The sequence below is a fragment of the Mytilus galloprovincialis genome, chromosome 1 (genome assembly GCF_965363235.1).
Source record: "Mytilus galloprovincialis chromosome 1, xbMytGall1.hap1.1, whole genome shotgun sequence".
In the NCBI taxonomy this organism is placed as follows: Eukaryota; Metazoa; Mollusca; class Bivalvia; order Mytilida; family Mytilidae; genus Mytilus; species Mytilus galloprovincialis.
In genome coordinates this window covers 39,112,014-39,129,431 of record NC_134838.1, presented here as the reverse complement: position 1 = coordinate 39,129,431, position 17,418 = coordinate 39,112,014, and the positions used below count along the sequence as shown (strand labels likewise).

Here is a 17,418-nt window from a genome sequence, read left to right as displayed (position 1 = left end):
TTGTTAATCATCATCATAGTAAAAGGACTTCAGAACATGGCAAAAATACCATTATCTTATAAGGAATTAATTTGGTTAATGCTTACAAAATCAACACAACATTAAAGAAAGGTGGGTTTGAGTCTTTGAAGTAATATCTCTAAGTTTGACTTCAATATATTTACTAATTTTAATTTTATGAGCTTGGCGTGAGCTATGAGTAAATGGAATGATACATATAAAATATTCTTTAGTCACCTAAAATCAAAATTATATACACAATTTGAATTTGGTATAAAGTAAAAACTCTTTTTTGTGACAGATTATCTAGACCTTTCAATTGTTATTGATGTCAAGTGTCCTTTCCAGGGCTTTATAGCACCTTGATACCCTGAAGCTGCATTTTCTACCATGGTGCTATCTTGAAGAATTTTACAATAAAATGTATAGGCACCATGCTGCTATATGTTTTGGGAAAACCAGTGCTATGTTAATTTCCATAGTGCTTTTTGAAAATTCTTGGGAGAACACTGGATGTTATAAAATCAATCCTGTATTATGCAAATGTTTAAAATATATTCTAGAATTTTAAAACATGCTTCTAAACGATTGGAATTCAGGCATATTTCAGAATATTCACTCTTTTTGTGTGCGAATTTCATGGCAATTCAAGGGCTAGAATGATTTGAATGTAGGGTAGTGTATAAATAGCTTTACTGAAATTACTATGACTTCTTGAATGACAGTCATAACAAAACAAAAATATTTAAAATAAAGCATTCTATTCAGATTGTCCATTTGCAAAACAAATATCTCCTATATATGATGAATTATTCAAATGAATACCAATTCTGATTTAATAGATTTAACAATGACTCTCTCAATAATGTATCAAATGGAGAAATTAAATTAATCTTCAAAACTGTTAAAAGTATATCAGTTGATTAAAGTGCAATACATAGAATTTAAATTAAATCCTATGTGGTGAACCAACGCCTGTGTGAATCATTTCGTTAGAGTCCCTGAAGTGGATACCTTGGTATGCAGGGTTGTCAAATTATGCAAATAAATGCAACATTAAAATAATACTCAAAATTGACAACAACACTTCGAATGGTCTGCAATTTTATTTGCTATGGTCTACATGTTTCGCCTGCAAGACCATTCGAAGTGCAGGCGAAACATGTAGACCATAGCAAATAAAATTGCAGACCATTCGAAGTGCACTTTTGTCGAAGTGTTGTTGTCAATTTTGAGTATTATAGAATTTAAATGTTAAAGTTTATTTAATTAAACCAAAAGCATCAAGTAATAAAAACAGTACACACATCTATTGCTTGTTATAAAAAGCATTGTTTTTATAATTAGCCTAAAAAGTTAAACAAAACTACTGGCTTCAGACTAGAAACAATGCAACCTGATTAGGTCAAAAAGATGATCTCTCTTGAATGTAAAATGATAATTTCCTTGAAATTTGAAAATATAAAATCAATATGAGGTCTAACATTCAAGAAATACATATGACATCCAAAAGTTTTGATATGTGAATTAAACAATGTAAATTTATTGTTGTTTGCTTTACGCGGCATTAGCACAAAAGGGCTATATCGCGCCGATGAAACAATATGAAGAACTCTTATGAAAGTCTAATACTTTTAGTATAATATAACAAACAAAAAACAAACTGAATGCAATTTACCACGAATGCCCCTCAATATTGGTATTTAAAAAAAATTAAATTTGGCATACATGTACTAAATGTTTCTGCTGCTGCAATATCACATTTTTTAAGGGCCTTTATGGTCAAGCTCAAGTTCAGTTCAAGGTTATATTTCAAGTGTCAGGTGAACATATACTTCTAACAGTAAATCATCATACAAAATATTGTTGACTTGTCATGCCTCAAAGATGGAGCAGACAATTAAATAAAAATCTTTACTTGACCACTGGACTATGATAATAAGATTAAGGTTAAGTGGTAGTCACTAGTTATGTCTGGTTGCTTATCTATTGTCCAAGATTCATCCATGCAATTAAAGTATAACTAACTAGAAAACAAACTTGGTCATACACCTTTACCAAAGTTAAAGATCAATAGATCTGATAGATGAGTGTTTCACATGTAACGACAAATATCACATACTTCTGGACAATATACTTTTGGACAATAAAATCATACCTGCCAAGTTTTGAAAGTGCCCATGGGGGTTTAAGTGCGCGACAACAATTTCAAAGGTTACAATTCTTTGCGACGACTATTTTGCGTGTGCTGTTTTGTGGTCTAGAAAAAGTGTCATATTTGTAAGATGAGCTTACATGCCTTTTTCTTAAGTTTATTTGCATGATTCTAGTTATTATATATCAGTAGAAAAGATGAACATGTAGCTGCAAGACCAGGAATTAATTTCATGTGTAAGGATATTAAATAATTGTTGACTAATCCAATTTAAAATAATGCACAAAGAAAGACCTTTATCAGGTTGGGAACAACACCTAGGGGTATCCCTCAATGTAAGGACATTAAAAACCACTTTTTAAGTAAAAATGAGCACATATTCATATTATTTGAAGAAACTTTTCCCAAAGAATTATACATCTTATGATCTATCTGGTATAATATGGTCAACACATGTCCAAGAATTTTTGTATGTTCTTGGCCTAATATATCATGTATATCTTCTTTATTTTTCAAAATAATTGGACCCTACATTTAGAAAAGTAGTTCTAAATATAATGTCAGAATTTCCCATTTTTACATGTAACATGTGTAAGTTAAATAAAAATCTACATTTTTCATTTTTATTTTTCACAGAAGTAAAATGACCCCTTGACTAAAGCAAGTCCCTCATTTAAGGGATTCCTCATGTGGGTTTTTTTTGTTTTGTCCATGTGAAAAATAAAGAATAGTACATTAAATGATTTGGTATTTTAATTAAATCATGACATAAATAACATTTGTTACAGCAAGTGTAATATCAATAAATTAGTGAATAAACTACTATTTATTATCTTTATGGTAGTACTGCATCATTGAAGTTTGTCAATCAGCCATGCTTTTATTCTTATTCTGTGTAAGAACCTCCTTGCAGGTGAAAAAACATTTGCCATGTTCACGATTTAAAAAAACCCAGAGGAATTCAACACAAGTTCAAAATCTAGGATGTTAGAATTATCTTGAGAGAAAACGTTTTTGATTGGCTGATTAATTTGATCATAAGAAACATAGAATTTGATTGGCTGAGCACGAATGTCTTCCTTGGACACAGTTCAAAATCGGGAACTATCATATTTTTCGTGTAGATTTTCACAAAATCGTGTTTTAGGGGGGTTCTCACGATCACGATCGTGCAATCGTGACAAAGGGTCAAAATCGTGTAATACACACCTAAATCGTGAAAGTTGGCAGGTATGTAAAATGTTAATGAAATACCCTGCTTAGTGATATATACTGTCACACTCCAGTCTAACTTTCAAACATACTAACTCACTCTAATGAACATCGTCTTCTAAGTTTTGTCTGATTTAAACAGCACAAAAATAAGAATGCATAAAAAACGAACAATAAAATGAAGAAAAAAAAACTTTGATAAAAACATTAGAATGAAATAGTAATTAATTAAATGCTAAGCACTTGATTTACTGGTAAAAAAGGACTAATGCATATAAACTGACTGCACACCTCTACGTCACTGAAAATCGTTTCCTCTATATAATCTGTACAGTTTGATATCTTAATTGAGCAAATTACAAACAAAACCATATTAAGTCTTAATCAAACAGGCACTTTCAAAATAAGTTCATCACAAATGGTTTCTAAGGCAGCAGTTAATATCATACTAACTTTTGATTGGCTGTCAAACATAACACAAAAGTCAAAGCTAAAATAACGTATGAAAAAGAATTTCTTGCTTGTCCACTTTCTAACTCAGGTTCCTGAAAAAAAAAGAATATTAAAATTGGCATCTTGTTTTAACATGAATTGTTCTAGTTAACTATTTATTATCATTAAAACTATTACATTAAGGCATGATCTTATTGTTATTTCTTTTGTCTAAAACTGGATTGAGCTAAGATCCCATAACTCAAAATATTCGTCATTTGAATTTCAAATTTGAGGTCAAATTCAATATTGACGATTCTTAATGCTGAAGTTATAATCTTTAATAATTACATTAAATGTATGTTTCACTATAATACGTTATTCTGATTGGCTAACTGTACATCACGTGTTATTCCTTAAGCAGTTGTATCACACAATAAAACTTTTCATTCATGATGACACGAGGTCACACAATAAAGTGCACAGGTAAATGAAATAAAAACTTGATAAAAGGCGTGTTTTCATGATCCTACAGGTAAAAATGTAATTATAAGTATTGAATGCTTTTTTTTGTAACTTTATAGGGTTGTAAAAGCGTTGACCGTGCGCACATTTTTAGTATGAAGCGCTTCCGCGCTTCATACAAAATGTACTTCGGTCAACGCTTTTACACCCCAATAAATTTACAAAAAAGAGCATTCAATTCTTAAATACATTGGAAAAAGACACTTTATGTTCTTGCTGTCCTGAAATTCAATCATTATGCTTTTCTAACTGTTATATGCTTTTAATAATAACAAAGGAGAAGGTTCACAAAGGGTTAAAATTGGCCCTGAATTTTTTATGTTTTTTAAATCGGGCCAAAAAATTACAAATTTCACATAGAAATACTTGTGATTAAATGCTAGTAAGACAAAAATATTTTTTCTGGCACTTTCCTTTATAATTTATGGAGCTGTGACCCCTTAAATAAACATAATTTGTATTAAAAGGTTAATTTTGGTACTTTTTTTCCCATAATTTTAATTGTTTTTGGCATAATTATCGTAGATGGCGGCCAAAGTTAATTAACTTTGGCCGCCATCTACGATCCAAAATGTTTTTATATTGATGAAATCTATATCAAAATTGGAACCTTTTGGTTACAACACATTTTGGATCGCAGGTGGCGGCCAATGTGTTTCTAAAGCTTTTAGGTCTGAAAAATGCACAAAATCATCATATTTTGACAAAATGTCTAAAATGGGCATACTTTTGAGAATATTTTTTACTCTTATGAAAAGAATTGATATATTTAGCATTAAGACTGATATATTTAGCTTTAAGACTTTTGAAATAGACCCATTTAAGAACCAAATTGAAACCTTTTTGGTGTTTTATGATAAAGTTGATATGTTAGGTCATTTTTTGCAATAAGTGAACCTTGTCCTTTGAAGGTAAACTGAGAAATGACGATTTTTCTGTTGTTATTCAGGATTTATAGTCCTTTATTGATTTAAAACTGTTCAATTGATGATTTTGAATTTCTAGTGACAAAGATGAGTTCAAGTTTACCATTGAATACAGACTCCTTTGTATTTATTCTGCAATTGGGTGTCCTACTATACAGATACAGCCCTACAGATATTGCTATGCTGTATCTGTATACTATACAGATATTGCTTAAAAGTTTGCCCACTGCCGGACTGAGTATTGTTTGAACCTGTGTGACCTCAGAATGTGTATTTTCCAGTTGCATTCCAATGACGATGACAATTGTCGAATTCAAAACTTGAATGTGTATGATTGTGTTACAAAATCAACCATGTCAATTTCAGCATTCATGTTTAGTGAATGTCAAGTCTGAAGCGTAGGACAACTCGTACACTTCTGTTTCAAAGGAGTAGGTTCAGTAAGACCCCTTTTTGGCCCAAAAATATAGTAGTTTTAGAAAATTGTGAAAATGTAATCTTTAAGCTATATTTTGAAAAGTAAAATGCTTCTGCTACATAAATATGAGCTGTTTTTGACAATACAATGCAAAAATATCGCGTTCTAACATCATTAAGTCATGCTAAATTACTGACATCTTCAAAATTTTAACATTTTGGTTAATTTTTAGATGGTTTCCGTCTAATATGAAAGTGGCCGCATTCGTGTTCATTCATAATATTGAAATGTAAATTGTATTTGATAATAATACACAACATATATAAAGGTTGAGGATGAACACGGATGTGGCCACTTTCATTTTTGACAAAAAAAATCTGAAAAGTGACTTTTTTTGCATATTTGATAGAGTTTTCATATTTAAGCTTGAATCAGAGCGTTTTTAATGACTAAATTAGTTGAAATCTTTCACATTAACTAATCGAATCAATTGAAATAGACAATTAAGTGTTTAAAAAGTGTCCAAAAACTTTCGTTAGATGAACCTGAAATTTGAGGCCAAAATCGGCCCTTACCGGACCTACTCCTTTGTCAATGTTTTGTTATTTGTTTTTATTGTTGAAATTAGTTGTTATGTTAAAATAGATAATTATTCACCTTGAGCGATGTATTATTGTTGACCATTCGAGATTATTTTTTGCGAACCCGTCTTCAGCGTAATGTGTGATTTTGATATTACTACGCGGGCCTCAAGGGATTACAAATCAAAAATAAATGCTAAATATTTTAGTTTTTGTGTCTTTCAAAACACAAAGAATATACAGAACTAATTGAAGGATAAAGACAATAACTGTTTAGTGTCTTTAAATATCAGCTGAATGTGTACACGGCTCGAAACAGCTGTAGTAGCTCGCTAAAAGCTCGCATACACCTGGTTTCCTAGCCTCGTACAAATACAGCTGATATTTAAAGACACTAAACAGTTATTGTCTATATATCCTACTACATAATAATACTTACAGATTCATGACTATCTATACATTCATCTCTAGTTTTAATTAATACTGATTTATTCAATAATGTATCACATGTTTCTTCTTCAGTATCTGACCAACTGTTAAAGATCACTTTATATGTATATGTATATTGGGCACTACAAGACTATCAGAAGGTTAAAAATATCTATTCAAACAAAACAGAAAATTAACATGGATACTTTTCCTTTTTTTAATTTGATGATGGTGATGGATGACTGATGTATGCTCAGTGGCAAATTAAATGAATATTCAGGACATGAACATGTTAATGAGATATGAATATGGCTTTATGCTCTTTTTTTAACAACATGCTCATTCCAAAATTAACATTTATCAGGAAATATGTCACCATATCAGGAAATATTATTCTGAGTCAAAGCCTTTGATCAAACTTATTAACACAGTGTTCTTAGCAGAAAAGCAGGAAATACTAATTTTATTTAAAGTCTTTGGTGGAAAAAAACATGGCTCCAAGGAGACTGCACCACTTTTCAGGCTTCTAAGCATTATATTGCCTCAAATTTCTCCACAATGGCTTTGTAATTTTCAAATATACATATCCCTCACTGATTCAGTAAGGCCTAAATAAAATAAAAGATCTTTCCAAGATGTCATAGTGTATGTTGTTGACAAATACTGGCAAGTATTTCCATCAATCATTTCATAAGCATTAACAATGATGTGCCATGTTTATTTTATTATAAGCACTTCTCATGCAATTGGATTAAACTTTCATGTTACTTTTTATGTATACTATATAGCTCCATTATCAAGGTACCACATTTCATTGAATCTATGGCAAATATTTCATTCATAATAATAGTTATCAAAGGTACCAGGTTTATAATTTGATCATAAAATACCCATGCATTGTTGATATTGAACTGATCAATAATTTTCAAATCATAGCCACTTCAATAATATTGACAGTATCAGTCAGTTGAGGTAAAACATAAATTGTACTCATTACCATTAAATCATATTATTTGTTCGATAATTTAGATCAATCAGAAAGGATACATATTTTTTCTGTGTTCATATCTGAAGGTGGACCCAACTTTTCAGATAAACATTTAATACATCTAACAGGTGAAGCTGCAGCCACAAACATTAGATTGGTATCGTCTATCCACTGTACAGTGTAACTCCTGAAACATCCATGTGTAAACAAAACATTTAATAAAATAACAAATCAATGGTTACAAATATTTCATGCAAATAGTTGTATGTGTTAGGATTGAGTATTTAAGTTGTTTAATGATGATTATGGTGAAAGCAACAAAAACAAAAATGAATTCTTAAGTCTTTCAATTGAATCTGCCAGGATTCAACCCAATAACCTCTGGCACTTGAGACTAACAAGGTACCAAAAAGACCACTAAGGCAGTACAACTATTTTACAAGTACAGGATGTATGGTTTCCTTTTTTTTGCAATTCAAAACAATCTAGATATTTTTCTACAAAAATACATGCATTCTGTCAGTTTACCATTACATCATGTTTCACAATAATTGAATAAAGAAAACCATTTTTTACTTTTCAAACCCTATACTATTTATCATAGTGCAAAACATGTCATATATAAGAAACATATGCCATACATAAAAAAAACAATATCAAAATATAACTTGCATTTGGTTACTATGTAAAAAATTCAATTGTAATATGTGAATAAAACAAAATTACCAATAAAAATATATAAGAAGTGATTTATGAGTATAACAAACAACCAAATTCCAAGGTATCTTGTGAAGACAATTACTCATGCAAGGAGTAACTTGACCAACAATTAAGCTTTGGTTATTCCATTTATTGTTTGTAAGAGTTGTAATACAGGCTCCGAGACAATCATTCTTATCAATTTGGTGGTAAAATCTTATGAAAATCACTCAAGGCATTTAAAGAGTTATATAGGTAGTAAAATATTGAAGTTGGACAAATAGAAAGATATATGAACAGAGGGATAAGACAAGACTAATAACAGGTCATGCAATTGCATGAGGTTCCATGTGTACTGAAGCAGGACTAATTATTCCTTATAAATCCAGGCCAAGAAAACATTGACAAACAATTTTCCCAAGTGTTGTAAAATTCATACTATTAACAAACAGGTAGTAGTTGCACAAAAGATGTTAAAATTGCTAACAATCAAAAACTTTATAAATCTGAACAATCATTTCCTTCTGTAGAGGCAAACAAATCTTTGAAGAAAGTTTTCTGGCAGGGAGATGGATGACCAGACATAGTCAAGCAGTTAATAGACCTGTTTCTCCTTATAACAACATACAAGTAAACAACATACCAGTATCTTATTTTTATGTGCAATCAAAGACAGTATATAGTCATAAAAACAGTCATTCCTTGTATGTAGAGTATATAGTAAAGTAAAGAAACAGCATAATTAAATTTTCTGGGAAATCAAAGTAATATATAACTTTTGGTAAAGTAATGAAAAAGTTTGTTCCTTGTTTGTTATTCAAGTAAGAAAAATATCATTCCTTGTTTGTGTGTGAAGTAAAAATTGGCTTTAATATAAATATGCAAATGAACTAAAAAAATGCATAACAAAATTAAGTTGTGCTACTAAGCTTGCACAGACTACTTATCTAAACATCTCTTTAATATACTGAAAACAAACAAGACTGCAATGTTACGAGACATAGCCTAGAGACAACTTTAGCCTAGAGACAACTTAGCAGAGTCCAATATATGATTTCCAGTCATGCAAAATGTTTGAGATACTGTTTTGCTTTTGACAGTAACAAATGTAGAAGCAAAACAATAAATCTTATGGATTAGGACTGCCCTGTAAAATAATAATTCAAAGCATTTTTTCCTTTCTTGATAATCATATGGCTCATTGCAGACAAGTCCCTCCAATTATAGAATTAACGAAAAAATTCTAAACTATTCTAAACTATTTGTTTGTGCATCTTAGAAAATGTGATAAAAGCTTATTTTAAGCATTTACACAAAACAGTAAAATATGCCTAATAAAAGAAGTTAACATAATAAATTGATGGACATAAAGTGTAAAGGTGTTTGAACCGAAAATGATTTTTTTCCTTAATCCATGAGGGTGGTAATGGGGGTACCTTCATGACGAATCACGGTAAAAATGATGTTAACGGTAATTTTTGATGCGCGCGGCCGCGCACGACGATAAAATGTACACTTTCTTTTAGACGATAAGAAAATTGACTGATTATGACGAATCACGTTAAATTTTCCCCAAAAATGACGGTAACAAGAGAGACCTCTGACGAATAATGCTAAGGATAGTTTGACGAATCATGGTAAAAATTTAACCAATTTGACGCTTATGGTAGCTGAAAATGACTATTGACGCCTGACGGTAAAGGACATTACTATACCCTTATCTATGGCCTTCCTCAATTAAAACACCACTGGGTTAGCTTATCCTTACCATTAATTTAATAACATACATTTTAAATAAATGCTATCACAAACTAGTCAAAACAGTTACTAAATTTTACCATAGGTAGAAGGACATCATTCGTAAATATAGCTCAACATGCAGACTTCACATCCAATTTTTTATGGAAATATTCTTTATAAAGCACAAAAATGTCAGTATTCACCTCAGAAACTAACAAAACCTTTAAATAGACTTATTAAGAAGGGATATAGTTACGATACTGTTGTCAGGTCATTAAAGATTGCATATTTTGGCTTTAATATTGATTCACTTATAGGGTTTTTGCATCGGAACTAAACACATTTATTCAAAAACCAGTTGTTGGCATGATACGGGTTATGTTCTTCTCATATATGTTATGATGGTATGATACTAAACCCCTAACGGGAAGGACTGTGCCTGATATTCATATGATGAAATCATAATCTTTCAATCAGTTTAATTGAAGTCTGGAGCTGGCATGTCAGTTAACTGCTAGTAGTCTGTTGTTATTTATGTATTATTGTCATTTTGTTTATTTTCTTTGGTTGCGTCTTCTGACATCAGACTCGGACTTCTCTTGAACTGAGTTTTAAATGTGTGTATTGTTATGGTTTACTTTTCTACATTGGCTAGAGGTATAGGGGGAGGGTTGAGATCTCATAAACATGTTTAACCCCGTCGCATTTTTGCGCCTGTCCCAAGTCAGGAGCCTCTGGCCTTTGTTAGTCTTGTATTATTTTAATTTTAGTTTCTTGTGTACAATTTGGAAATTAGTATGGCGTTCATTATCACTGAACTAGTATATATTTGTGTAGGGGCCAACTGAAGGACGACTCCGTGTGAGGGAATTTCTCGCTACATTGAAGACCTGTAAGTGACCTTCTGCTGTAGTTTTTTCTATGGTTGGGTTGTTGTCTCTTTGACATATTCCCCATTTCCATTCTCAATTTTATGTCTTTATGAAGCACGCTTTAGCTTCTAATGTTTAATTAAGAGTTATATTTACCAGATAAACATACAATGAGGTTAAATGTTTTAAAGAAATGCACAATCTATAAAGTTGAAAAATCTAAAAATTTAAATAACAAGAAAAAACTAAATAAACATTACGACTCCTACATAATAAAAGAAAGAGTAGTGGAATGATAAATACCACTGAATGAATGAAAAACATGTTTTTGTCTGTTATGGTTTTTAAACAATAGACTGTAATGGAATTAACTGGGGGTGTAAAACTAATAATTTCTGTTTTCATTGCTTCTATTTGGTTAAAAAACAGTTTTTTTTACAAGATAAATAACTGCAAATGCTCATACTACAAAAACAATAGCAGTCATATAATCAATACTTGTATAGGCATCATCCCATATCAATATTCTGTAACTAACCTATTACACTGTGGCATACAGTCAGCTGGATCAGCACAGTACTTGCAATCTGATGTTGATGACACAAATGGATTGTGTTTGTATCTCTTTAGTTTATTAAAGTTCATCCTGTTTCTAGTTTGATACCTAGCACATGGTATGTCCATCATGGGACATATTGGAACTGTCTGTAGTAAATGATGTTGGTATGACCTTGGTAAAGTACTAAACTTTGAAGTTTCTTGTAAATCTTTGAACAAGAAACATGTGTGTTCTGAAATACAATATACATTTCTGGTAAAGTAATAAACTCAGAAGTTTCATGTAAATCTTTGAACAAGAAACGTGTGTTCTGAAATACAATATACATTTCTGAATAGTGAAAATCATAGATCTCAATCCAAAAACAGCTGACTTAATCATGAAAACTCCCACTAATATAAATTAATACACAAAACCATTTCATTACAAATGTTATACTCTAAGAAGTTGTCTTAACCTTTCAATTTATCTCTCTGATGATAGTGGCAAAGTTTGATTTAAATTAGCTCAGTAGTTTCAGAGAAGATTTTTTCTTAAAATCAATGAACTATTAAAGATGGATGATAAAATGTCAAGTGATGAGAGGAGAACACATGACCTTATGCAAAAGCAAAACCAAAAGTAATGTTAACTTGCACATCTCAATTGCTCATAATTCTGGATGTCTGAAATTGAATTGTTTCTCTTTGTACATCTGTATAAGTGTTGCAAATCAACTTTGATATTAATGGACTGCATGGTACTGAATTTCTTATGAGTACTTCCTCAATATAAACTGAGAAAATATATCATTGTTTCGTATCAAATATTTAACACGAGTGCACACTTTGAAATGTCTCGACTTCTTTACTAACCATTGATATTTTGTTGATAGTCCTAATAAGAAAGCTTTACTAAAACTATTTAAAAATACACTTAACATAATCCAAGAAAATGAGGTCAAGATCATATACACCAAACAAGAAATACATGCATACCTTACAATCATTCAAATACACTACATATAGTTTCTAAGACACAGACTTAACCAAGAAAAATAAACATTGACCAATGAATCATGAAAGTGAGGTCAAAGTCAGATGAACAATGCCAGGCAGACATGTTCAGCTTACAATCCTTCCATACAGCAAATATAGTTTACCTATTGGTTATAGTTTAAGAAACACAGACCAAAAGACATAAACTTAACACTAAGCAATAAACTGTGAAAATAGGGTCAAGGTCAAATAAAACCTGTGAGACTGACATGTAAATCATATAATATTTCCATATACCAAATATAGTTGACCTAATTGCATATAGTGTAAGAAAAATAAATTCAAAAACTAAACTTTGATCACTGAATCATGAAAATGAGGTCAAGGTCAGATGACGCCTGCCAGTTGGAAATGTACACATTAAAATCATTCCATACACCAATTATAGTCTACCTATTCCATAGTTTACGAAAAACAGACCAAAACACTAAAACTTAACTATAACCACTGAACCATGAAAATGAGGTAAAGGTCAGATGACATATACTAGCTGGACATGTACACCTTACAATGCTTCCATACACCAAATATGCTAGACCTGTAGCTTATAGTACCTGAGGTATGGACTTGACCACCAAAACTTAACCTTGTTTACTGATCCATGAAATGAGGTCAAGTGAAAACTGTCTGATGGGCATGAGGACCTTGCAAGGTATGCACATACCAAAAATAGGTATCCTGTTCCTAATAATAAGTGAGGAATTAATGATACGAAAAATCTTAACTTTTTTTTCCATTAGTCACTGAACAATGAAAATGAGGTCAAGGATAATGCACATGTGACAAACAGAAACTTCGTAACATAGGGCATCTATATACAAAGTATGAAGCATCCAGATCTTCGACCTTCTAAAATATAAAGCTTTTAAGAAGTTAGCTAACGCAGCCACTGTAGTAGCCACCGTTGTAGAGCCACTGCCATATCATTATCCCTATGTCAAGCTTTCTGCGACAAAAGTCACAGGCTTAACAAAAATTACCTTTTATCTTTTGACTTCAAATCGAAGTTAAAGTTGATAAATATTGACCTACGCAACTAAACTTATTTAAACAGTTGAAAAATTTAGATGATTGTAGAGGATGAAATGGTGTCTTATACTTTCTTCAAGTAAATTATATCATCTGCAATGTACCTTAAATTCAGAACTGTGTTCCCAAGACATAAGTTGGTGAAAATGGTAAAATACAGATAGGCTGGGGATTGTTTTTTTTTAGTTCAAATTGGTTCAAAACAGTTGTTACAACAGTCTTTGTTTTTAATGTGATGTGCAGTTCTAAATGAAATAAATATGAATATACAAAATCATTGGAACTCTGTGGCTAACTTACTTTTAGGAGCTTGAGCATGCACACTGTAATTTTCTGTAAACCAACTCCACTCATATAAAAATCTACAACAAAAACAGGGAAATACAGCTTATTCTTATAATGTTAGCTAAATTTCAAATATTACAAATTAATTTTGAGAGAAACAAACTTTACTTGAGATTTTAGGCAACTAAAGATCATGTAAATCTGTTGTTTCATTAACTTACTTATTGAATATTCCAGAAAATTTCAGTGTTTTATCAATTATTTATTTCTGAGAAGACATTGACCAATGCAAAGCAAGGAAAATTGATCAGGGCAAAGAATACATACATAAATGTTCTATAATAACTTACATGACTGTTTCTGTAAACATCCAAAAAATTAAGTTTGCAAACTGTTTGAATGGCTGAAAAAAAAAAGAAGAAAGTTGAACTTAAATTTACTGTTCTATTTGTTTTCAACAAAAAATTAGAGGGGTTAAAATTCCGCATACAAAGTCTGTATCGAGGAGCAACACAACAATCCACAATAACATGTGGGACACCATGTGCTGAACAATTGGATGATGAAATAGGTATTCCATAAACAAGAGGTTTCCAGGAACCTGAATTACTCACCTGACAAATTCTCTTATTTCTTGTTCAAGAAATGATAATCTATAACAAATTTAGCTTCAGATGATTTTCTTTTTATCAAATCTGCTAAAAATTCAAAACATTTCACAAAGAAATTTCATAAAGGATGATCTTTAAATAAAAATGGTCCATATACAATCAAACATTGCCTCTATAGGCCATATTTTCCATCTATTCAGAACCGTTTGCAAACAATATGTAGAGGACTTCCTCTACCATACCTACTAATTTTGAATAAATTGGGGAGAAATTTTAATTTTGTTAATATTGTATTGCCAATATTATTTATATTCTGCTTACAAAAAAAATCATTATTCAAGCACAGTAAGAAGTGGTGTGTCCATATTGGCATTGAAGACATATTTGTTGATCTTGTCTTGCTATTTTTTTTGTGAAATCTAGGTAGAGCTTATCAAAATTTAATATGTCTTAATGTCTTCATTTAAATCATTTCTAACCTGAAAAACTTACGTTTAGTAAAAAGGCAGCGGAGTTTTCACCATCCTTTTGGAGCTCCTTTTTACACATGACTTGTTGATTCAAATATTTTTCTCTAAAATATATTTAAAACATAATGGTAGTTCACACCAAATCATTACATTAGATTTAATGTGTTGCTATATTTTATTCATTCCAAACTGTTATGAACATCTCAAACTTCTTCAGCATAAACATACCATATATAGCTGTCAAGAAGTCAATCATTAAAAGTACCAAAAAAGTCTAGTAAAGGAAATCTGAGATCACTGTGAAACAGAGCTGATGCAAAACCTTAACAAAAACATAACAGACCAATAAAGTACTGGTTAATAAGTTGTGACTGATCAAAGTGCTTGTAACCACTGAACGGTAAAGATTGCTTCAATTTATCAGCAGGAAGTAAAATTAATTATTGCATTGGTTGTAGTTGATTAAACAGCAATTCCAGACAAAGGAAGATAACTCCAAATTTTTCAAAGATGATTATTACTGTAATATCCTAACTTTAATATTGATCCGGAATATATGTCCGTCATTTCATTCCGTATGTTACTATGTACAATGTTTAACACAGTTATCTACCTTGATTAAAAGTATCAGAAATCCAGCATGGTTTGCGTCTTTATAAACAAAGACATCTACAATACAATACATAAAATACCCTTGTAACAATACGCCATCGCCTTACAGATCCTTTCATTGGCGACGAGAAAATGGCAGCTTTTAATTTACCCGCATTTCCTTCCTTTGATATTGAAACAGACAAATCAAGCGCAGGTCCTCGTTGGGAAAAATGGGTTGAACGCCTGGAAAACCTCTTCATTGGTCTGGATATCGACGATGAAGATAGAAAACGTGCCTTATTATTGCATTATGCTGGGGAAAGGGTCTATGATATATACGATGCCGAGAAAAAGCAAACATTAGCCACGTATGATGCAACAAAGAAAGTACTGAAAGACTATTTTGACCCCAAGAAGAACATACAAATGGAAATATATAAATTCCGTTGCTATAAACAATTAGATGGTCAATCATTAGACGAGTTTGTTACCGAATTACGGAAGTTATCCAAAAATTGCAAATTTGCCAACATAGACAGTGAAATTCTCACACAAGTCATTCAAAACTGTAAATCAAACAGGCTCAGACGAAGAGCTCTGAGGGAACCTGACAAGACACTTGATGACATATTGGCAACTGGAAGGGCGCTTGAGATGGCAGATTCACAAGCTCTAACTATGGAACGCGAAACCATAAATAAAGTACAATCTACACACCGTACCGCCCAAAGACAACCACAAAAGCAAAACAACCAAAGAAATAACACAAAGCCACAATACCGTAATGATTATTCTAAACAACACAAACAAACATGTCGTAACTGTGGTGGACAGTACCCGCATACAAATGAATGCCCAGCTAAAGGAAAAAAAATGCAACCATTGCAGTAAACTTAATCATTTCAGCAAAGTATGTAGACAGAGGCACAATCCAAGACAAGAAAAAGTTAGAGAGGTTCAAGATAACACGAACAATAATAACTATGAATCAAGTAGTGATGAAGAATATGCATATCATATCAGCATGATTACCCCATCACAAGAACATGTAAGTGTAGTTGGTTCAAAAACACCAAGAGTAAACATTCGCATAAATGACAAACATTGTAACTTTCTTCTAGACACTGGTGCAACAGTTAACCTTCTTGACCAGAAAACATATCACAAGATAGGAGCACCTAAGATGAAAAAGGGCAATAATCCAAATTTATTACCGTATGGAGGAAGTGATCCATTAAAGGTCATGGGTCAATGTCAGCTGAGTGTCGAGACAAAAAGTACAATTGACTGTGACACTTTCTTCGTAGTTGAAGGAAATCATGGAGCTTTATTAGGATATCCATTTGCAAGCAAGCTAGGGCTTGTAAAGATAATAAACCAAATTACAGATCCTAAAGAAAAATATCCAAAATTATTTCAAGGCATAGGCAAATACAAGGGAAAACCAATCAAATTGCACATCAATGAAGATGTGAAACCAGTAGCGCAGAGACACCGCAGGACACCATTTCACCTTCGTGATAAGGTTGAAAAAGAACTGAAAAAATTACAAGAGCAAGATATCATTGAGAAAATAGAAGATACACCTACACCTTGGGTATCACCGATAGTGACCCCACCCAAGAAAAACCCAGATGAAATTAGACTGTGTGTTGATATGCGTCAGCCAAATAAGGCCATATCTCGTGAACGTCATCTTTTACCAACTATAGATGAACTTATACATGACTTAACTGGAGCGAAACTCTTCACAAAGCTGGACCTACGGTCAGGATATCACCAGCTGGAACTCCATCCTTCGTCTCGTTACATAACAACATTTAGTACACATGCAGGTTTATTTCGCTACAAACGTC

The 17,418-nt window shown here is 31.8% G+C and overlaps 1 protein-coding gene across 3 annotated transcripts in view; it reads right to left on the bottom strand.

The window, feature by feature from the left end:
• Positions 1-3,391: 3,391 nt before the first annotated feature.
• LOC143073833 (voltage-dependent calcium channel subunit alpha-2/delta-3-like) overlaps positions 3,392-17,418 on the bottom strand; it is a 127,015-nt gene continuing 112,988 nt past the window's right edge. For all 3 annotated transcript variants that reach the window (XM_076249568.1, XM_076249569.1, XM_076249567.1), the window contains 7 exons: positions 14,991-15,072; positions 14,238-14,290; positions 13,903-13,964; positions 11,516-11,768; positions 7,726-7,853; positions 6,689-6,774; positions 3,392-3,912 (listed from right to left, as the gene is read on the bottom strand). In XM_076249568.1, the coding sequence (XP_076105683.1) occupies positions 3,811-3,912; positions 6,689-6,774; positions 7,726-7,853; positions 11,516-11,768; positions 13,903-13,964; positions 14,238-14,290; positions 14,991-15,072 (766 nt within the window). In that variant the 3' untranslated portion in view covers positions 3,392-3,810. The remainder of the gene's footprint in view (positions 3,913-6,688; positions 6,775-7,725; positions 7,854-11,515; positions 11,769-13,902; positions 13,965-14,237; positions 14,291-14,990; positions 15,073-17,418) is intronic.